The 23,196-nt window shown below is 48.0% G+C and overlaps 1 protein-coding gene across 1 annotated transcript in view; it reads right to left on the bottom strand.

Annotated features, from left to right (window-relative positions):
* CACNA1B (calcium voltage-gated channel subunit alpha1 B) overlaps positions 1 to 23,196 on the bottom strand; it is a 301,213-nt gene that overhangs the window by 190,711 nt on the left and 87,306 nt on the right. The window contains exons 4-5 of the mRNA XM_086475891.1: positions 3,463 to 3,554; positions 1,249 to 1,401 (exon numbers count right to left, since the gene is read on the bottom strand). Coding sequence (XP_086332017.1) covers positions 1,249 to 1,401; positions 3,463 to 3,554 — 245 coding nt within the window. The remainder of the gene's footprint in view (positions 1 to 1,248; positions 1,402 to 3,462; positions 3,555 to 23,196) is intronic.

Raw genomic sequence — 23,196 nt, 5'->3', positions numbered from 1 at the left:
CTCCTACAATTCCAGTCCAAAAATTCATTTCCTCCACGAATCATCATGCTTCACTCACAAGTCACAACACCTGACTGTCCTTTACAAGTTGTGTTATGTTTTTCTAACGTTACATAGGAACACAAACAAGAAAAAACATTTCACCCTGCTTTTGCAAAGCTCTGTGTAAACTGAATATATTAAACTGTTTCCATGCTGTTGTTAGAAAGCGCTGTGAAGGATTCCCAGAGATTTGGCAGGGATGTTGTTTTATTACCATTTGAATGCATATAAATAAATCAATATTAAGACCTATTAGTGATAATCACTGAAAATACAAGACTGTGTTTTAAAGACAGGCAATTGTACCTTAAATTGCAATCTTTTGGGGACAAGAACAATATTTTCATCTGTAGATAGCCAAGATAGCCAACACATATTAGCACTGCTATAAAAGAATATTAAAAATTACATGGAAAAAATTGGCTTTTTTTTTTTTTTTAATTGGAATGAGTTCTGAGCCATGGACAAGCAGTGGCTTTGACATGGCAGCTGGTCCCAGCCAAGGGTCTCGGGGCATTACTCCTCTCCACCTTCATCTTCCAGGGTTTATCACTCATTCACAGGCAGACATAACATTTACTCAATTTCCCTTGCCCTTCTCTGAAGGACATTTTCACCCTTTCTCCATCAAAGGGTTCCTTGCCTTCAATCTATTGCCCATTTTTTACTGTTTGGTTGTTCCCAGTCTTTCCAATCTTAGTATTTCACACCCAGGTTTTCTCATACCCATACAACTTGCCTCAGGAACCTTGCAAGGAAATTCAACATTCAGCGACTGCTCGCAGAGCTAAACCCAATGAAAATGTAAACAGACACCAACAATAAAAATAAGAAAAAACCCCACCCTTCCACACCCAGGAACAACAGGAATTTGGTTCAGTAGAAATACTACGAAAAAGTTCTCCCATGAGAGGAGGCCCGAAGCACCTTTGCCTCACTCTTGTGTAGACTGAGAGCAACCCACTGGGACCAGGGGCACAGTGGTGGTGCAACACTAGAGGAGAAGCTGTCCCAGTGCATGTAGGGTGAGCACAAAAGTCTGTTAACTCTTCCAGCAGGTGGGTAAAGAGGGAGAGAATGCAGTGAATGTGGAAGAGGAAAAAAGAAAAGCAATATAAGAGCAGGATAGAAAGCATCTCGATGAGATGAAGGGGACTAAAAGCATTGTGACAGTTCGCTGGGAGGGGAGCGAAGCTCGAAGCTCACCTGTCTCGTTAGAGAAGCAGGTTTTATGAAACTTCCCCATATAAAACTCCAGCCCAATGATGGCAAACATCACGATGGCGAAGAAGAGGAGCAGCCCGATCTGAAGCAAGGGCACCATCGCCTTCATGATGGACTTGAGGACAACCTGCAAGCCTGCGGGGAGAAGGAAAAACACGTAATCAGTGAGGGCAGGAAGAGAAGGGCTTAGAGGCGGGGGCAAGGTAGGAGAGAGGGGCTGTCTAAGGGGAAGTTTAGGGTTGGCGATACGAAGCAATACTGCTTTTCCCAGGGTGCTATAAAAAAGGACGTTACAGCCATAATGCACTCAAGATGCGAGAGAGACAATCAGCAGAATTATCTTTTTCTGACCCCTTGAGCTCACAGATTCAAAGGTCTCTGAAGCTTCAGAGACACAAAAAAGGACTTTTCCTAAAGCTGGTGGAGTCCCAAGACTCAGCCTGGAGCTGGACCAGGTCCCTAAGGCAGATCCTGCAGCAGCATGGATGCAGCAGCAGAGCTGGGCAGGGAGGGCAGGGAGCACTGAGCTGCACAGGAGCTGCCTGTCCCTCTGTGACACACCAAATAGCTGCGATGCTGCCGTGCCTATCACACTGTGCTTCTGGAGAAACAACACCCTGTCTCCAGGGCTATCTGTCCATAGCTTTTTCACTGGCACTGAAACTCATTTTCAATTAAAACCAGGAGAGATAAGGCAAGAGAGGAGATGGAGGTGTCAGATAATGTCATATAGAATTAAAAAAAACCCTTCAGCGATAAGCAGCAGCTGAAAGCCACCTTGGTGGCCTGCCCTAAGGTATGGAGAATGAAGGATCATCGTCTTGCCACCTTGTACAGCACTACTGAGGTCAATACTGGCGCGTGCAGGAAAAAAAAAAGCATTAAGATCTGTTGGACGGGAAAAATACTGAGTGTAGAAGAAAAGCATATACCATGCTTGTGACTGAATGCACCTCAAGGCTGTACGTTTACTACAGGAAAAAAACACAGCACACAGTTTTCACAGCATCACTGAAAAACAGAAGAGCGAACGATGCTCTGTTGGAAAATACTGTGCTTGTCCAGAACACATCACGAGGTGGGAGAGCACGTCCTCCTGGGGGGAACATGCAAGCCACACCAGGACAGGGACACCCCTGAGGGGCCACCTTACTTCTCTGACACCCTTAGACTGTCGCTACCACAATACCATATTGCCATGCACAGGCAAGAAGCCCAAGCAGCCAGCAACATCTCTTACTAGAGATTCTGTTAATAAATGACACCTTTTCCAAGCCTAGCCAAGGACCTCTCCTGCGTGGGAATTCAGATTCAAGCCCTGCCCATGAAAGGATGCTGATTTCAGGAAATTTTGGTGCTGTTACTGCAAAGCATAACCCCTTGCTGGATTTCTACAGCACGAGCATTTCAGTCCTGAAGCAGCCAGGGAGGTGGAGGAGGTGATTCCCCAACCCATTGCCCAGGAGGAGAGGGGGCTGCCTGGCTGCCAAGGGGTTAATGCAGAGAAGAGCAGAGCATCCCACAGAGCAGCAATTCCCTTTCACTGGCTCTTGCTGGAGGGAAAAAATCTCTCTGTTCCACATTCAGAAATGAAATCCACTCCTGACAGCGATCCCCGCTAGCAGGCAGAGCAGCTGGTGAACAGCAACAAATAAAAAGGCAGTAAGGGACGGTGCGGAGACTTTGATGGTTTCAGGGCATCAGCAAGGCATGATGCAGCTCCTCACCAGACCATTCAGACCCTTCACATTAACATGTAAAATATATCAAGTTGCCCAGTGAGTAGGCAAGACCGAGTTCTATCTGCTCTTTCCCTTAGTTTTTGTCCCCTTATTAGAGGGGTAAAATCCTCACTGCAAGATGCTCAGCTGGTAAAAACAGTCAGAAGATCCAAGCTCAGGGCTGGGGGCCTGAAAGGTGCAGGATTTGGATCTTACCCCAGAGAATTAATTCAATCCCAAAGGCAAAGGAGTTCTAGCACAAAATCCCTGCCGCTTACCTGCAAACCTGGGAGGGCAGGGCTGAAAGCAGCTGGCTGTACACAGAACAGGGCGACAGAAAATCGGAACCTAGCAAGGGCAGGAGCCACAGACCACAAAGAAGCAGGGGAAGAAAATATTGCTTAAACAAGCATGTGACACCCCAAAAGCTGCAGAGCACCTTTGGCTGTGAAGATGACTTTATCACGACACTCACTTGGGATTCCTGACACAAGCTTCAGGGGTCGTAACACTCGGACGGCTCGCAGGGTCCGCAGGTCAAAATCAGTCCCAGCAGTTGCTAGAATCCTAATTGTAAAAGGGGAGAGAGGGGAAAATTTGAGATTAAATGCTAATTCCTCTTTCCAAAGCATAGATAAGTGTTGTGTAAAACCAGCAAATATTCAAGATGCTTTAACCTTTATACCTGTGATCACACTGCAGATTGTGTCCACTGAAAACCATCAATTCACACGCTCCTCCAGAGCTGCTGAGCCTTGCTCAGACCATGAGAAAATCTGCAATATCTGCCTGCTTATGAGGCCATTTACACATAGTAAAATGGCCATTAAAGGGCAGCACCCAGTGCTTATAGGAAAGCATACGCCATTTTTCAGAAGGAGATGGTGAGAGGGAAATAAACTCCTCAGTTATGCTAGAAATTACCTGTCAGAGCTTTTCCGTATATATAAATTCAGAAATCCCTCAAGTACTGATGTCTGGTGCTTCCTAATATCTGAAGCAGTGTCTAGTTATACAGTTTACTCTGGGTGTGCAAAATTAGTTTTTGTTCAGAGCATCTTATTTGAGGAGAATATTCAGAGAGCAGGGTGCAAATATTTCCTCTGATATGCCGCAGTAACTCTGATAAGAAATACAGTCCCCAAACCAGAATGATCCTTCAAAAATCTAAGTGCTCTGCACAGAAAATGAAAGAGCTTCACTGTTGTAGGGCGCAGCAAAGGAAGAAATAGTGTTACAACGTCCACAAGCCACAACGATGCAAATTCCTTAAGCGAAGACCCTGCAAGGCGCACTACCCCACAGAGAGCGTGGCAAACATGTTCATTAATTACTGCAGCACTTCCTATGATGCTTCAACAAAAATATTCTTCCTTTGAGACAAGGCTCCCCAAAGCCAGCCAAGCAGTTAGTTCAAAATCCCTCTCACCAGCTGCCCATCGACTGCACCACTTAAGGTGATTATAAGTAGTTGCCATTAGTTTTTGCTAGGTTTGTCCCCAGGCTGTTCTACCAAGGTGGAAGTGGCTGAGCAACCAGCGCACCAGTGGGGTCTGCAAGCCCCCAGCCACCTGGTACAACTGTGCAAGATGCCACCGCTCTGCAAACCACAACTGCTGAAAGCGCTGCCCACGGGGACCCAAACCTTCCTCAAAAGCTACAGCAGCAAGAGGGACTTGCCAACCTGTCTGAACAGCGGGATTCCAGAGCTGCCGCTCGCCATGGGCAGAGGTGGAAGGAGGCTGCCAGACTTAAGCAGTGAATCCCAGGCAGTCCGCTGGGCATCAAGCTTCCAAGCACAGCAAGTGTCCCATGCTGGAGCTCAGAGATGCTCTGAGAGGTGCAGAGCACCCACGATTTATCTACACCTGCCCAGGAGCCCTTTTTCTCGGTTCCTGATAACAGGCTGCTGAGCATTCAGCGAAGTGGCCGGCTACCACAAAAAACTACAAGAAAAAGCAGACTTTTTCAAAACGAGACCTAGTTTTACTATGTAATATGTATTATGCAGGATGTCTGGCAAACTCAGCAGCAGAGGACGTGGCTGCGTAGGGAGCACTTAGAGCACAGCTATGATCATAAAAACCCTGTCCTTGACTTACTGACTGACTTAGCGCTGCTGCCAAGCATGGGTCAGGGAAGAGCAGGATCAGCATTGCTGTGCGGAAAGGGCCAGACTCCATCAGCAGGAGGTGCTGGAGATCAGGAAAAAAGCGTGCTGAGATGTTGGATGGCAAGAGAGGAAACAGCAAGCCAGGACCTGAGGAGTAGAGTATCTATTCTACAGGACACCTGCTCTTACATTTTCACGACCCGAAAATTCATATTACATCAGCTCTATCGATGCAGTTCGAGCAAGAGCAACAGGAGACAATTTAAACCAAGAACCATCACATGCAGAGACTTCTAATTTAATCTTCTGCACCCATGCCAATGATTTCATTCCTCTTCCCCCTTCCCTCAATCCTTACAGCCTAATTGCTCACTTATAAACCTCTGCAGCCTGAGAACAGCACACACTTCAAGTCAAAAGATAATCTTAAACGTCCACCTTGGATGTTGCTACTAACGGCACAATTAGTCTCCAGTGAGCTAAGATGGATTTGTGCTGCCATCAGGCAGAGCCCTGGTTGCTGCTACAAGGCGAGACGAGGGGTGCTTGATACACTCATAGTTTCGTTCCTAATTCAAAGACAAAATAGGAGTGACTGGGGGACACCATAGTTTGTCCCATGGTGCCAGTAAACGTTCCAGTGGCTGGAGGTCTTCATTCCAGTCTTGTCTTCCTGATAGGCTTGATGCTAAAACCCACCTGCTCGAACTATGGCAACACCCCCTGAGGTGTTTAGGCTCTCTAGGTGTAAAAACCCCTATTTGAGCCTTACAGGTAAACAAGGCAGGTCGTGAGAAAACCCAGGTGGGCATCCAACCTGTTTCCTGCACTAGTCAAAGCAGAAAGGGCTGGATGCTGCAGCCTTCTCAGGCCACGCACTCACAACTGTGGCTCTGCAGCCCCAGGGCTTTTAGAAGCATTACGGGGTCAGTGTCCATCCCAGGAGCGCTGGCACACGGGGTCTTACTGCTCCGAAGGACCCACTGGCAGAAAGCTGGTGCCCTGTAACTGCGAGGGAAGAGCTGAGCAGCAGCTTTCAGCAGCTGGAGCCCAGCAAAGCAGCTCAGCAGGGGGATGCCATGCCAGGGCAGAGATGGGGCCTGTTGTCCCTACAAAACTGAAGCTAATTTACAGCTGCTCAGCAGTCTATTCCCCGAAACTGTTCACAGACACGCGTAGAAAAACACCCCAGTGAGGGAAAGACCTTCATTAACTTTGTGGCGTTTGCCCAAGTGCCATCTTTCTGTTTTATTTTTTCCCCCCATGCCAGCTGAAAGCTCACAGAAACCAATGCGAGTTAGGCCAGAAAAAGTTGGGAATTATCATTAAAAATGAGAGAAATAGGGAGATCAGAGCTGGCTGACAACCCTGCCGAAGCATCCTTGGCTGCACAGCAAACAGCTGGGAACAAAGCAGAGGTGAGGGGTGAGCCAGTACCAAAGAAGAAATTAGCTGTGAAAGGTTAAAAAAAAAAAAAAAAAGGCAAAAGAGAGGTCTTTAGGAGATAACCTCCCAAAGAAGAATAGATGGCTTGATCTGCACCCCTTTTTGTATCTTAATGGGTTCAGAAACATTAAGATTTGATAGGCTTAGGATGTTGTCTTTGATAGCACTTCAAGCATCTAAGTGCAACAAAATCTCATTAAATAAGTTCCTCTGTAATTTGCCTTTCTTATGAGCAGGATGGTTGACCATCAAACCTTTCTTGCTCATCTGCTGCAGTGGAGGATCTGGGCCTGCATCCTGCCAGCCCAGCAGTGCTCAGCACCACTGCACTCATTCCTCACTTTCATGATGTTTCTTGGTTAAATGCTGCTTTCTGTATCATCACCTCCACTGACAAGCTCTGACTGACATCTGTTCCCAGAGACAGAGGCCAAATTTGTGATAAATGCTTGATAACTTTTGTTCTAGCAAAGCCTGGAATAAATTAAAAAAGCTGCTTATTCCTTTGGGTATAAAAGAAAGCAAAGAATGAAGGGAAAGTTCCTTTGCTGAATGTTCCGCTACCATAAGTAATTAGCAATGCACTTCTTAAAGTACCTCAGAGCTCCAGATTTCTGTGTACTGGCTCAGCAAGACACACGCTGTCATACAATGCTGCACTTTTTGGAGCTACCAAATAATGAATCTCCTTACTGAAGCCTCGGCTAAAGAAAGTGCCTCAAAATTCCTTCACATTTAGCCCCAGATCTCTAAATCCCAAGGACTGGAGCAGGGAAAAGCTAACCTTGCCCCTCAGGATCACCCCCACCTTGTCCCCCTCCTGCCTTAATGGCCTTCTAGTGGATTTATTTTAGCTTTTCCAGATGATCTCTTCAGGAACAGGTGACAGAAGAGCTTTGCATCTCCCCCAAGGCAGGAAGAGGAGAAGGAACAGAAACACAGGAGATGTCCCGAGTGAGAGCCAAGAATAGACGATCAGAAGTACAGGGGTTTCTATACATGTCTTTGCTTATAGGAGCAACCACACCTTGGGACCAGCCTCAGCAAAGAGCAGCCCGTGAGGCCATGCTCCACACACACGTATCTGCAGGTGATGGAGATCATTTTCCACCCTGTCTCCCAGCATCACCGTCTATAAATCACAACGGAGGTGGCATGAGACGTGCAGGAGAGAACTGGAACTGGCTGCAAGTCCAGCAGCTTCAGCGTGTCTGCTTGTGAGCAGATAACATACAGCTACAGCAAAAAGCAGAATGGTTAATAACTGAGAACGATTAACACTTCCAAGGGGATCTCGCCACTGGACAGCACCGTGCTGGGGCAGGTTCTGCTAGAGAAGGAATTGCTGTCATGAATTGTAGGCATTTTAAATGTAACCTTGCTATTTATTATAAACTCTAGTCCTAGAAAGTAAGTGGAAAAGGCAATTTTTTTCAGAGACCTTATCCCAAGCACATGTTCCTAAGAACCAAATCAATCTCTTCAGTGGGATTAGGAAAAAGACTAAATACCCACCAGACAGCTTCCCTCAAAAAAATGAACACTAGCCAGCAGTACAGCAGCTGTCTTATGAAAAGAAATAAGAACCATCACTTCTTACCCACAGACTCATCCCCACCTAACGCAGACACCTTGGCAGCATTATCCCCAAAATCTCTGACAGAAGCAGGAGCACAGAAAACTGCAGTAAATCACCCCCATTCCCAGCGCCCAACTTTGGGCACAGGCTGCCGACATTTATCACATCCCAGTGACCCCCAGGAAATGGAAACCAATGGGAAAACTAAATATCTTTGTAAATACTGTCTGACTAGTTTAAAGACGTTTCCCCCATACCCGAGCAGTCTGTGGGCTGACCATCGCCTCTGTCTGTGCTACCTGCTAGCTGTGACCCTCGCCCGCCCACTTCTTCCTTTAACCCCACGGGAGTCGCCACCGCCACCAGGGTCGCTGTCACAGTGTCACGGTAGCTAGTGACCCAAGGGGAGAACCTGTAACGCCCTTCTGGTCCCATGCCATTGTAGGAACACTTGGGAATTTGACAGTAAAAGTTAAGTGGAAAGAAATCATTCTTTTGAAATGAGAGATTCTATGGAAAAGATTAATTTCCCTCAAAAACAGGCCCATAAAATCCATTCTAAGTAGCTGGGCTTTTTAACTGGTGTTTTCCTTTCAAAAGCATATGCAGAGCATTAAAAATTTACAAAAATATATATTCTCGATTTCTTTTTTTTTTTTTTTTTTTTCCCTGAAGCCATTTGCCATGGGAGGCTGCTCTGCCTGCTGCTTTCCTGAATGACTGAAGCATTTTAACCCCAAACTGGCACACAGCACGCTTCTGGCTGGAGCTGGCAAGACTTTCCAGGATCAGAAATACCAGCAGTGCACCACCCAGCACAGGACAACCAGCGGCCTCGCCATGCACATCTCAGCCTTTGGATGTTTGGAAACATCACCTTCTGCAGTGCCCGCCCCACATAACAGCCAGGAACCAGGAGCCAGGGACAAGCAGAGGTGGCCAAGACAGAGCTTCCTATCAGGGAAGCTGCTGCCCAAGTGAGGGTCTGCGAGGGCTGCACCCCACACTCCTGGGTGGAGGAGGGTGCAAGCTCCACCAGCGCAAGGTGAGCTCCGATGGAGTCACTCAGGCAGCAGGTGGAGGAGCTGCGGGAGGAAAGCAGCAAGTCACGATGGATTAGGGAGGGGGAACACGAAATAGAGTATTATTGGAGGCTTTGCAAGACGAAATATTAAGTCCCTGTGGCACCGACCTCCAAGGACTACCAGAGCATCAACAGCAGAAAGACAACTCCATGAAGAAGGAGGTGCCACGGTCTCTGGCAACTTGTGGCAGCAGGGCACCACTTGCCCCCGTTTCCTTGTATGTACCAATTACCAACAGATAAAGTCTTGGCAGCGGATGAAGCCAACGAGCAAGACTCACACGGAGAAACCACACCAGTTTCACACACTAAAAGCTGCAAAAGGATGCGGCAAGGGTTAGTAGTGTCGGCCGAGAGGCACCTCATCTGCAGTGCAAACCAAAATGAGTGTTTTTCACCTTCTTAACTGCAGAGTGCACACTGAAGACATTACTCAGTCTTACGCTGGAGATGTGGTCTGGCTGATTTCCTTGCCCACGAATTGAGGAAGGTCAGAAGAGGCAACCAGCCAAGGGGTGCCTGTGGCCAGCCCCTCAGATGCAGGCAGACACTCTGTTCGGCGCAGGAAGCCTGGCTGGTGCTTGGACTGCAGCAACATGGCTGTCAATCCTGCTGCTCCCTGTTCTCCCAGCCACAGCACAAATCTGTGCGCAAGCGGTGACTGGAGCAGTTGGAAAGATGCCCCTCTTCACTCAGTTTGATTTCATGGTGTGTGAGCTTTATCTTGACTACCAAAGACACTGAGCTGACAACAGGTCTGAGCAGATAAGTAGATCTGGCATGCTAATTGCACCGTTTAATTTATGGCATTGCCAGGTTCATCTGTTGTCTCTATCACTCCACACTGGTGACTTCCCCACCAGCTGTCCATAGTCCCTCCCACATGAAAGGGCCCAGCTTGCAGCTCTCTACCTCTCCTTTGGATGACCAACACCAAGTCTAAGCATCCAACTAGACACCTCCATATTGCATTTAAGCCTACCACTTCCCTTCAAAGCACACGTACAATACAGTGTACCAAGTCCCAACCCTTTCCTTAACACCAGCCTTTTCTCAGCCACTGAAGCTGATCCCCTTGCTCAGATAAACATGTTTGTCCCAAATCTGACTATATCCATCAAAACAGCCTCACTATGGTGAAGGACAAACCTCTCTTTAGCTATAACATGAAGGGAACAGAGGGAAAAATAAGAAAATAACAATATTGAACAGTACAGGATTGCACTGCTTCAGAGGCACAGTCTATTCATTCCTTGGTCTCACACCAAACAGGTGCATTTCTGAGCCTTTTGTAGCCAGCATTAAATTTGCCACCAGCTTTCAGAATACAGAACTGCCCAGATATGGATGCAAATTCTCTCCTCCTCTTTGCATGGCAGAAATTCCAGTCCTGGGAGGAGATATAGCAAAATGAGAGCAGAATCCCCCCCCCCAAACCACCTGCAACCTACTTTCCTGACTGTAATTCCTGAGCCAGGCTCCAGGGAGAAGAGCATCTGTAGATGCACCCTCCTCCGCTACAGCGAGGCACGCAGCGACCAAGCAGTGTGCGACACTCAAACAAACCAAATGAGGTTTTGCAGAGTGCAGAGAGCTGAGGGCTTGGCTTCTGCCCAGGGTGAAGGAAGATATTCTGGTTATGAGGCAATTGCTCAAATAAGTCCTTGTTGCTTTTAAGCAGGAGAGACGTGAACATACCACACCACAGAGTAGAAAAGGAGGCTCATTCGCAATAAGCAATGACAGCTGGCAGGGAAATGCACATGTCCAAAACATTTTAGTGAGCTCACACTGGGAAAACTGAGCACAGAGGAGTTAAAACCATCCTGCACTAGGTTGTGGCTGGAAAGTAGGTCATACCTTGAGTCTCACTACATTAACATTACAAAGGAGAGATGGCTGCTTTCTGTCCTTGGAAATGGGCACCCCAGAATTTTGTTCCTGGCATCAAAGGATGCGGAGAGCAGGAGCTGGGAGCCCAAAGCACTGTCCTGGGGACATCATGTACCCCACCCCATGGTCTCTTGTGTATGGGCAAGCTATGGAGAGTTTTAGCTCAGTAGCAAACATGATTCTTAAAGAGGAGAGGGGAGATTCAGGGTCAGCAAAATACTTAAAGTATTTTTACTTTATGGGGAGAAAAAAAAAAAAAAAAGAGAGAGAGCAGCAAAACATCATTTAGGACTGTTTCATTTGTCAAGTTCTGAAACAAAGTATTCTGACTTTTAATGTGTTTTCATTTTTAGTGAAAGCAATTAATGTCAAGTCTGCAAAGATTTTTTGATTTGATTTAAAGCTGCCATTCTCCCGAAAAATGCAAACCCCCAAATCCTGTGTGCATGAAAAATGTCACCCACACTAGAGACGACATTTCACTGCTGTGCCAGAAAGTCCAGAGAAGCGTGACTCTGCTCTCTACTAGCCGGCAGTTTGAAATTGGGCAAAGGGCACAGGACAGCTGGTAGGTGGACGGGGGATGTATTTTTCTGCCAGGTGGGCTAGCAGGGCACACTGCAGGAGGTAAGAGGTCTGAGTCACTAAAAGCACATCTCAAGCCTCCTTCCTTATAGTACCCACCAAACCAGAGCCTCTTTGCCAGACTGCCCCGGGAGCGGTGACGAAGTTCGTGTTATTTGGAACCAGGATCACATCGCCCTCTGCATTTGGCCAGTCCCCAGAAGTAGTTGTTCATGAGTTGAGCAGAAAATGTCATCACTGTCAAATTACACTAGTGTTTAAAAAGCAAAACAAAACAAAATGGTTCAGAACAAGAGCTCAGCTTTCCCTCCCGGGGTGCTGCTGGAGCTGGCAGGAGAGGGATGGGGAGGAGCAGCCAATGAGGGAATGGTGCAAAGGAGACGGAAAAGTGTCTGTCCATGCTGGGCACGTGCGTCCCAATGGAAAGGAGACCTCTTGTTAGGTTCGTGTCTTCTGGGCCTTTCTGCACTGCAAGCTTTTCTTTTCCACTGAGCCACCAGCTGAACCATGCACTAGCTCCTAGAGGGAGGGCTTGGAGGGATGCCTTCCTCTGAGTCCATCCACTCCACCTTGCCACTGCATCACTGAATCCTGTCACAATCTAGAGATGAGCAGCTAACGAGCAAAGATAAACACTTCGTGTGAAATGACAGCCAAGAACATTCATATAATAAATGGAAAGGTAGAGAGTGGAGAGTTAGTTAATTCATGCTGCTACGTCTGCTCAGTTTTTGTGTTCACTCTCCAGTGCTCAGCCAGCAAAGCCTCACTGGCACAGCCAGATGGATGAGAACTGGCAAAAATGGATCACCAGAATCATCCACACCTGGATGTACTTGTAATTGACCAATTAGAGACCCAAAACCCCACACAAACTGAACAAAGCCATCCTAGCTAGAGAGCTTAACCAGAATTTCAAGTGTTCCTGTTCTTTTCTTCCCACAATATAGCAAAAAATTGACAACGATGGCTTCCTGCTGCCATCACGATGTCATTGCACCTCTCCTCCTGCCTGCACTCTCATTGTGTTCACTGTCCCAGCACAAGCACGTGGGGAGTCATGCTACATCCAGGAGTGACACTCAGGTCACGCTGCCACTTGCATACTGTGGAGGAATACCATCCGGGTGGTACAACCAATATACCAAAGAAGCATCAAACATGGTTAGTGGGTGTACAAACACCCACCACCCCTTTGCTACTTCCTTACAGCGACCAGAGAGAACAGCCACAGTCCCTCCATGCAGGGGAAGACCCTCACTCCTGTGTCTCCTCTATCAGCTGGGAAGGTTTTCTGCCAGGGAAACACAGCCTCCTTCAATCTTCATGCCGGGGGACAGCTCATTTCATGGCCTGGTTTTGGCACTGTGCTCATGACTTCCAGTTTAAGACCATCATGAGCAGATGATACATTGATCATTTAGTTCACAGCTAACTAAAGCTGTGGATGAGAGCCAATACTGGACTACAGAGAGGCTGTGGCAGAAATACACATGTATTTAATGTAGTCATGTGTTGAGTCTACAACCCCAGGTACAGTGGGTCCAACTGCTTCTCAGGGCCATGGGCTCCAAGCAACTACCACATTACACCACCTCATTACACCCTTAGGGGCAGTGCTGACTCCCCCACTACACATGCCACCCCGTCCCTTCCCAACCAACAGCTTGAACCAAGCTAGATGATGTAGGAGCTGAGTTCAACACAGCAAGGAAATCATCCACCTCTGACAAATACCCCTACAGGGAATTTCTCCGACAGCCCAATTTTTGGAGAAGGATAAAGGCTGGAAAGCCATCAGGTACCCTACAAGCAGGCACAGAGCTGGGGTTTTCCCCCTTTGGAGGGAGGCTGGCTGGGGAGTTGGTTCTTAGCAGTGTCACAGACAGTCACAGGACCCTTCGTCATCAAGGTCAGTGGTCTCTGAGGGAGGTTTTGCCTATGAATGTTCTGAGCAAGCAGAGAGATGCTTATGTTCCTCATACACCTCCTGTCCAAATCTGCTGCCTCAAAGGACCCAAACCCCAAGCATTTTTCCACCTGCAGCAGGTGTCCCTTGCTCAGGATGCAGTATTGCCATGGTCACACAAGTAGGCAGCCCCAAAATTGTCAAGGCTGTATTAAAAGTCACAAAACCATTTAAAAAATAATAATCTTAGGGATTTCTGTTTGTCTTGTGATTCCTCAGCTTTTGTAAGCAGCTGGGGTCGTGTTGACAAGCTTGAGTCTACGATCCACAAAAAATACACACTTTCAAAGAGAAGCTGAAATTCGCCTCTTGTCACAGGGATTAATATAAGGCAGCAGATATCATAAGACTTGCAATACAATCTCTCTTCTTTAACGCACACCTCATTGTCACTCCCAAAAGATATCATTCTCCCTCTTCGATTTTTTTTTTTTTAATTTTTGGCCAGAACTATCACAGCAAACATACAATGTTGTTCTAAGGAAAACACAGTTTGCCAAGACATCTAAAATATTGTGTATTCCCTCCATCTGCTTCTGCTAAATAAACCCAGGGCCTTATCTAATATAATGAGTAGATGTTGGCAATAATTGCATAGCCATCTGTACTGTGCTTTAAACCTGTTGCAAACTGGCCTGTGGACACGAGAAAGTCAGAATTTATTTCTTCCATACTGAAAACAGAAATTATAACTTCCCTCCCCTTCTGTTTTTTTAGGATAATTTAGCCACATCATCTCCTATGCTTGGTGTTTGGGGAACAGTATTTCATGAACGTGGCAGACAAACCCCTTCTTTTCCCTGTTTTGTGCAGATAAAGCTCAAGTTCTGCAGCTGACGAGGTTCTGAGCGGTCCCAGGCAAATGCTGTTTGCAGCACAGCGGCCTTGAAGAGCTGTTTCTGCCCAGCATGATACAACCACGACGCAATACGTTTCAGCAACAACTACACAACACCAGTGCTCTGCCTGTGCACAAGCCCTGCTGAGGACGGCCACCCCAGAGGAGACTTCCCAGAAACTTTAAAGCTTAATTAGAAAGTCTCTTCTGGCTTCACTCAGCTGCTGGAACCACAGCAAGTTACCATCACCCAAATTTGCTGGGGAGTTACTCACCAGATATTCCCACTCAAACTGAGCCCATACTCAAGAGTTGAAACAAGTTTGTCTTGTTGGGTTTATTTCACCTTGCTCTTGCCATGTTTGAGTCAAATGGAGCTATCACACCAGCTCCTCACAGGCAAAGCCGGGAAAACAGGGAACCAGCTGCAGCGTGCAGGGCCACACAAGCAGCAGGATGGCAGATGTGCAGCAAGAGGAGGATGTTTGACTGAATTCACTCTCTGTAGCACACGACAAAGAGTCTGTAAGAGAGCAGTAGTGCTCAGTTACTTCGCACAGGAGTCAAAAAACACCAAGGTCCTTGGATAAAAAGAACTGGAGAAACAACATGTTGCCTACGAAATCTAACCAACGAGATGCACCCCGGTATGCACTGGCCTGGAATCAAGACGCTCAGAGAACACAACATAGCTTCTGCATGCTCAGGAGGAAACATTTAACAACTGCAAGGATCACCTCAACGCCAGTACAAAACCAGCGCTCTGAGCATTGGTTTGCCAGTCCTGCTTTCCTCCTCCACCACCCCATGCTGCCGTTGCCTGCTCTTTCCCCACTTTGCCCACCCCTTTTCACCCACCACAGCATGATAATCCCCTTCCCAAAACCAAGTGGACAGACCCCTACTGGTCAGCAATGCAAGTGGGCAACAGTCAGGTCTCACTGAGCAGAGTTTGCAGGATCTCAGAGGCTAGAGCAATGTCACTGCTGCACGGGAGTGACATCTTTATAACACGATAGGGGAATGTGCTTAAATTAATTAGCAGTTCAGATAACAGAGGCTATCACTCTCCATTGGGCTGTTAAGAACACTGGAATTGCTGCAGATAAAAGTCTGGCAGCGTTTTCATCATAAGCTCAACGTTCCTGGGCTGTATAATCCAGCCATTAAAAAATATATGCTCTGACATAGCAGGACCCAGCACAGCAGCAAATGTTTGTGTTTTCCACATTTCCAGAGCAGCCCCTTTGGGCCCATCGGGCAGTTACAAGCCAGCAGAGCAGGGACAGAACTTGCAGTTTTCCAGGGCAGGCTGCACTTGCATCGGTCGTGGGTTTCAGAGCTTCATTTCATTCCGCTGACCAGGCAGGTAAGTTTGTCCATGTGCTTCAGCCACCTGAAATACAGCAGCATCCAGCAGGGAAGACTGTATGTTCATTGGCGCCGCTGCTCTGCTGCAGCAAGTTTTCCCAGCAACAGGAAGAGACTTGAATTATGGGGCAGGAGAGAGCGATCTGTGGGGAATTTCTTAGACAGCTGCAGGAGAGGCGAGAAGTATCCTGTGGTCCACAGCAGCTTTCTGACAAGGCAGCACATGAGAATATAGCACCGAGGACTTTGGGATGCAGGCCAACAGCATCAGATGCTTTTCGTCGATGCAGCCTATTGCTGTGAAATGGTCCAGAAATCCCCCCTAGCTTTTCAGTACCAGAGTTAAGTGTTTCATTACGAGCTAAATCATCTCAGGCTTACCTCTGCAGCCAATGGAGGAAAAGCACAAGCAGAGGAAAAGAAACCAAAAGCAGCGCTGGCTATCTGTGGTGCCCAAGATGCATGAGTCAGGTTCAACAAGGAGTAGCAAGAGTGGCTTTAAGATCTGACAAGTTTGATCATTGAGTGAGCAACACAAGTCACTGTTTCACTCCATGCTGCTGTTTTCTCTTTATAATATACCTCTCTTGCTTAAGCTGTAATTTTTAGGAAGGAGATGCTTTGCATTTGACTGGGTTTAAATCTTAGAGGGCCAGTAGTACCCAGCTCTAGTCTCTGCCCATTCAGTTCCTCTCCCAGCCATGACACGCCTCTCCATTAAATCACCCAACTTGCTGCTCTTTGGGCAGAATAAAAGCCCCAGAAAGGCAGCTCTGGGGCTGCACCCACCAGCACAGAGGCAGGGAAGGACCTCTGAGCACTGCCCCAGTCTATCAGCATTATGATAATTGAGAGTTTGCACAGAGCAGACCGTTGTCTAGACAGCGTTAAGCTCCCAGGGAAGGTGCGAGGAGGACGCTGCGTGGTTTCCAGAGTAAGTGTTTCTGACATTTGCTTAGTCATGGCCTTCCCTCCAGGTTGGTACCCCGAGCGATTCCTTCCTCCGGTAGCCCTGGAAACAGCAGGAGGCAGCAGCTCCAGATGTGTTTGTGGCAGCTCCGGGTGTGGGCTGCTGTACGGTGGCCCTGGGGGGGATCTGGGCTTTGTCCCCTCGCCACCACCTAGTCCATCTTCCCACAGCACACAGGTGATGACTTCGTTTGGTAACTCCTGCATCAAACCTCAAGGCAGGGTACTGGGGTGCTGACAGAGGCCTGGGGATTAAATGGACCTACGGCACTGAGGTCTGGGGAGACACCAGCAGTGAGAAACACCTAAAAAAGATTCAAGCCCTCCTTCTGTCAGCACCCCAGCTTGTTTGGGGGCCTCCAGCATCTTGCTCTGCTTTCTTCCTGCTCCGACTCTGCTTTCCCCAGCTTTGCTGGACCAGTCCATAGCTCAGGCCAACAGCCCAGCAGCACTCCAGCACCCAGCATGATGGCACTACCATCACATTTCAGGGTATTCTAAGCAATACTTCAGTTAAGGGAAACAGCAGAAGAAAGCACAAAACACTGCATTGTGTAACTCCTACATTAAGAGCAGCCCCAGCAAAATGCAAATAGGTGACATCTTAGTGGCAAGAACTCAAGTAAATCAAGAAGTATTGCTAGTTCTTAGAAAAAGCACTCAAGAAAGAAGATTTTTGTGCTGAAGAATGCCTTTTTTCCACCAAAAATGTTTGTTTTCAGGGAAACATTGATTTCAGTTTTCCAGTGGGAAATAAAAAAAACATTTTGGTTTTGTTTTGACTTCAAATATGACTTCAGATTGTATTTTTATTTGGTTGTTTTTAAATGCAATGATATTGTAAAGCTGGCTGAAAGCAGGCATTTTCACTTAAAACCAGGCTGAAACCTCCCAAGGGAAACTACCTTTTAAACAACAACAAAAAAAAACCCTTAACCTTTTGGAACCAGGATTTTTCCTCCACTATTTCTCATTGGGGAAAAAATCTGGATTTCTGGGCAGTCATCCTTCAAACCTGGAGGCAGGTGCCTCACCCCAAGTTAGTTCACGCCCGCTTCCCATCAGGATGCTGTGTGGGGTCTGAGCATTTGAGACGGAGACAGTTGTTTGGCTGCATCTCCCTCACATTCAGTTCACCTTCAGAGCCACGTGCGCCCCAGGAGAGCTGGGGGCAGCGGGTCCCCCCGTGAGGCAGTCCACGTGCAACCGTTCCCAGCGCAGTTTCTCAGGGCTCAGGGAAACCCACTCACCTCTTCAGCTGCTGAAGGCTCAGATGACTGACTGCACTTTGATATTTATACCAGCCTGCTGCTCGTCACAGCAATCTTCAGCAGACCACATTTTTGGCAGGCAGGGAAACTCCTTCAGTTCCTTGCAACTCATGGAGAAGCGATGGATTTATGTTGGCCCTTTTCTCTTGTTGTCGAGTTCCCCGGTAGCCTGGCATGGTATGGAGGTGAGGGCAGGAAAGCTCAGCCAAACACAAATACAGGTTGCTGAGAAAGAGAAGGGTTTCAAGGTGGGTTTTGCACCATCAGATCAAGGAGGAGGCGAGGAGTGAACACAACACTGGGGACAAGCAAGATCCACCTCAGAAGGAGCAAGCTTGGCAAGATGGGTCCTTCTCCTGGAGGTCCTGGGGCCACGCAGGACACAGATCTCCAGCAAGTTTCTAGCAAGTGAGGACATATCAGGTTGTGGGAGGGCGAGAAAAGGAGGGGAGCAGAGAGGGAGGCTGGAAGATGCCAAGCAACATTAATTGCACGGCTTTGCCAAGAGCACAGGATGGAGCTGGAGTGATAAAGTTTGCATCTGGGTTTTGCAGATGACAAAATTTACAGGCTGGGGTAGAGTCAGGATTTGGCACTTATCTCCAGCCCCACTCTTCTTCAAGGATTAAAAAAAAAAACAGAAACAAAAAAAAAAAAAGGGAAGTATTTTAGTCGGGAAGTTCCCAAAATCAACAATGGAGATGCTCAGACAAAGTCAGCAGGCAGCTCTCCGAAAGACGCAGCTATACCCTTTTATGCATCTTGTTTTAGAAAGGAGACCAGGGCTTGGGTAGATCTGCTTGCTACTAGTGATAGCTTTTTCACTGTGATTTGAGAATGGAGGCAAAGCTTGATCACATCTCCTGGAGCTCTTGCAATGCCCGAATCAACCACAGTTTGGTCGCTGCTTCCATTGCAGTTGTTCCGTGGCAGTGGCTCACGCAGTTGATGCACACCAGTGCTGTCCCACCGTGCCTCATGCAGCCCTATCGCCGTGTTTAGAAGCAACACTGAATGCATGTGTACCCTGGCCATTGCTGTCCCAGTCCTCAGCCCCTCTGCTCGGGCCAGCAACTCATCCTCACATCGAGTTTTTCCAGCTTAAATCATGTCATACTGACCTGCCAGGATTGATGCCTCCCCTGGATTCTGAGTGCAAGCTCTGTCAAAGACCAAGGTGGTGAACCCAAAATGAGGACAAAGCTGAGACCACCAAATTCATTACACTAGTGACTGTCCCTGGAGCAAGATTGTTAACTCCGTTACACAGAAATGAGAGGCTGGACTTGCACACACAGCTACATCAAGCCCCTGGAAGTCATAGCTAAGTACAAGAGTTGAACTTGCAGAGTTTCCATTTCCCTGAGCCAACTGCAGAAGGGAAGACATTTTTTTCCCTTTTCATTTTCCTCTCGTTACAATGTTCTCCCTCGTTACACAAATGAGACAGCAAAATTTTAAAGCCTCTTATGTTCTGTGAAAGATAACAGCAAACGGTACCACTCTGACCTTTTCAGCGTTTTATAATTCCATCAGCTGTCCAGCCCCGCTCTTCCCTTCGCCGTGCTCAGCCATGGAGAGCAGGGCAGAGGGGATGGCTGGCCAGAGCACTGCTGTTGCTCAGAGTAAAACAGCAACAGGGCTTTCCTGGTGGGAGAGGCCTGAGGAACCGTCTCCTGTAGCACAGCCCTTTGTACAGGATCAGCCAAGGGGCAGAGGGTTGTAGCAGGAGGCTGACACCAGTCCCTGCCATGCGTCCAGTAGGAGATGGCACCAGGGTGGGGAGGAGAGAGCAGTGCCCCAGGGAGGTCCCAGGGGTATAGTTTTGTCTCCCAAAAGCCTGAGGAGGACAGCAATGAGGAGGACAAGAACTTCTGTGCTGCGAAAGGGCAGAGGGTGGTTAGCTTTTCCCGCAGCACAGAAAACAGATTCCTGTGGTCTCTCTGGCTGGGAAATGAAGATGCAGTGAAGTCCTGGGCACCGCAAAGTCCAGTCAAGACCCCAGCCCGTAACCCCAGGCTATTTCCCAAACACTAAAACGAGTGCTGTCACCTGCCTGGGGAGGGGGACAGGGATCCCTGCCTTCTGTTTTGCTGCTCTAGCACAGGGGCTTGCCTCCTCCCCACCCAAACGGGGACCTTCCATTCCCATCCCTGCACCTCTGGCAGTCGCAGAAGGGACAGCTCAAAGAAGTGCACGGACAGACAGGGACACACAACAGCCTCGGCTGGGAAACTGCTCACGGCACACATCGATCAGACCGGACCTTCTGTGCTCCAGACCCACAGCCTGATTCACATCAGACCGTGGCACCTCAGCCGTGGATGGGTCCATCTCCAACCACAAGCTCACACGACGGATAGTGTCTCTCTCTCCAAGCTGCTTAAACAGCAGAAAGGGTTGCTCCCTCTGTTCCTTGCTCTCCCAAAATCATCCTCTTCCCCAAATATTTAACCCGAAATCTCCTCTAACAAACTCCCACCGTGGGGAGAAAACGGCTCTGGCTGCCATAGGCGAGTGATAACCTAGTAAATTTGAATCCTTGCATGTTATTGTATTACCATCAGAAGTACACGGATTGAGATAAAAGGCTCACCAGCCCAGCCATAATTATATTAGAAAGGTAATTATCTTCTGTTCCACAAGACTTTGTGCTTTCTTTCTATAACAAAGTTTCCAGCTAATGTTTGCAGAGACGGGGCCAGCCACCACAAAAATCGCTGAGAAACGTAAAAGCTAATTGTTCAGCATGTGAGAACCAGCGGATCAAGGCTGCGGAGAAGAAGAAAGGAGCAGGGGAGCCTGGAGCTGTGAGCAAATCAGAGCTCCTGGCGGCTGCTGATGCCTGTGCCCCACCACAGAGCTGGTCCTGGAGGCACCCTCAGGATTTCAGCTGTAGACATGAGCACCCCAAATCACAGCAGCATGCTCTCAAATACACATTTCCTTCAAGGCACCTGCCCCATGGATCCTGCTCCTTCAGACTGTTTCTAATCCATCAGGAGGTCTAAGGGGATGTTAAATAAAAAGAAATTTTCAGTCTCTGAGCCTACTGATTAACGCAGTAAGGAAAGCGTCATCCCATCACCACCAAACCAGCTCACCCTGTTGCTGGCTGTAGATGGCAGGTTACCAATGAAAAGAGAAACTGAGGCACAGAGCGAGAAAGGCACTTCAGTGCAAGACTGTGGATGTCCCCAGCCCTCACCCACGTTCAGCTCCTCCCAAATGGTCTCTATGCATGAATTTGGACCAAAGCTGCTTTTGGCCCATGAGCCATCCTCATTCATGTTTCTAAGCACAGAAGCAACATGAGGGCTCTTCTCCAGCAGGCAATAAATTATCCAGAATTGCATGAGCTAAATATAATGGTAAACAAGCACACATTGTACAGATCACAACATGAAGATGTTGGCTTACATATGTTGGGTGCATTGTTTCATAGAGAGGTTTTTTGTGCCTTGTACTATTAATGAGTAGAATAAAATTACCATTCGAGACACTTAATTGTACTAATTATAATCTTTTGGGGAACATTTTGAAAAATTACTGTCTTTTACCAACACATAACGGACCACATGATGTCCTCTACAGCATTGACACCAGAGTTCCTTCCATCTTTCCAAATTAAGATGTAGGACAGTACTTTGCAAAAGCTCCCAGAAGGATTGGTTCCCAGCCAGCACAGCAGCTTGCGCTGTTTGTCTCATGCCATCGCAGAAGACGATGTTTTTTCGTTTAATGATAAGTGACGCTCTAATGAGTTGGAAAGGTATCCTAAAAAGCCACTTCAGCTGAGTTTCCTCAACATCAAAATTTGTGCTAATTTTGCTAGGACTGAAAGTTTGGTGTCTGTGGGCCGCTGTTCCCCACTTCCAGCACTTTCCATTTTAAGATGGACCTGAACTATATCTCAGGACTTTGGTCCCAGCCCTCAGAAACCATCCAGCACCCAGCATCTCCAGACACCGCAGAAGAACCAGCATGGACATCGGCCTACACATCTACCAGTGCTTTGTGGGGCACCAGCAGATGACCTTTCCCTGTCTCTTCCCACTCAATAGCACTCATGACCTACCCAGCAACATGGGGTTTAATTTGTCCCTTGTGCTGTGGTACATCTCAGTCCCTGCATCTTCACAGTGATGCACAGAGTCCTCATGCAGCATCAGAGCTTTTCTGTCCTTGGCACCAACCCTCCCAACTCCTTCAAGGACATAGCACCCATCCCAAACAGTTTATAACATCACCCCTGTACACTGATGACCCTCCTGAAGACAGCTGATGCAGTCAGGGGACAACTGGGGGAGTTTCTGCTCCCTGATGAACAATCGTGCGAAAGCTGCATCACCAGGGCAGGGCAGAGGGACAGAGGATGATTGTGTTGCAGGAGGACGCAGCGGGAAGCAAGCGCCTGCTGCATCCCACACCTGCCCTTCCAGCAGCATCTCCTGACAGCGCATGACTCCAGCAACAGTGTTTTACAGCTTCGCAGGATGCGCTTCCCAAAACCCAGCCAACTCATTCCAGAAACTGCCTGGAAAGGAGTCCACCACCAGTTACGCCTAGAGATGGGGCAACTGGGAGAGGGGATTTGGCTGGAAGTAGTGCTTTATTAGGTTTAAAACTTTCAGTCTGTAAACAACTTCCAGCAGGTAGTTGCTGGGTGCAGCTGGGTGAATCTGAATGAAGCAGAGGGGAAGTAAAGGCAGATAAAATCAGTTGTGCAGCCTGATGCGATGCTCCTTCCACCTGCTCTCACCGCTCCCCTCTGCTTTCAAATGCGGCTCTTTAGAGAGCCCCATGTGCTTACAGAAATGCCTCTCTAATTCTTCATTTATCCGAGAGATCTGTCCTACTCCTCATTTCCAAAGGGGCACCAGCACAGGAATCGCAGAACAGCACAATTTATCCACTTCTCATTTGAACAATGCAGAGCCCCTGGGCTCACCTGGAGCTGCGCACGGGGCAGCGTGACCCTGCCAGATCCAGCCTCCCCGCCGGCACAAGCTCATCGAGGTCTGCACTGACACCAGAGCCAGGGCCAGACACCTGAAAGGCCCAGAGCTCCGGAGCTGATGGGACTTCTAC

Source organism: Leptosomus discolor, chromosome 19, assembly GCF_034619465.1.
Source record: "Leptosomus discolor isolate bLepDis1 chromosome 19, bLepDis1.hap2, whole genome shotgun sequence".
NCBI lineage: Eukaryota > Metazoa > Chordata > Aves > Leptosomiformes > Leptosomidae > Leptosomus > Leptosomus discolor.
Note: the sequence above shows the minus strand (reverse complement) of the source record. Positions and strands in the feature narration are given on the sequence as shown.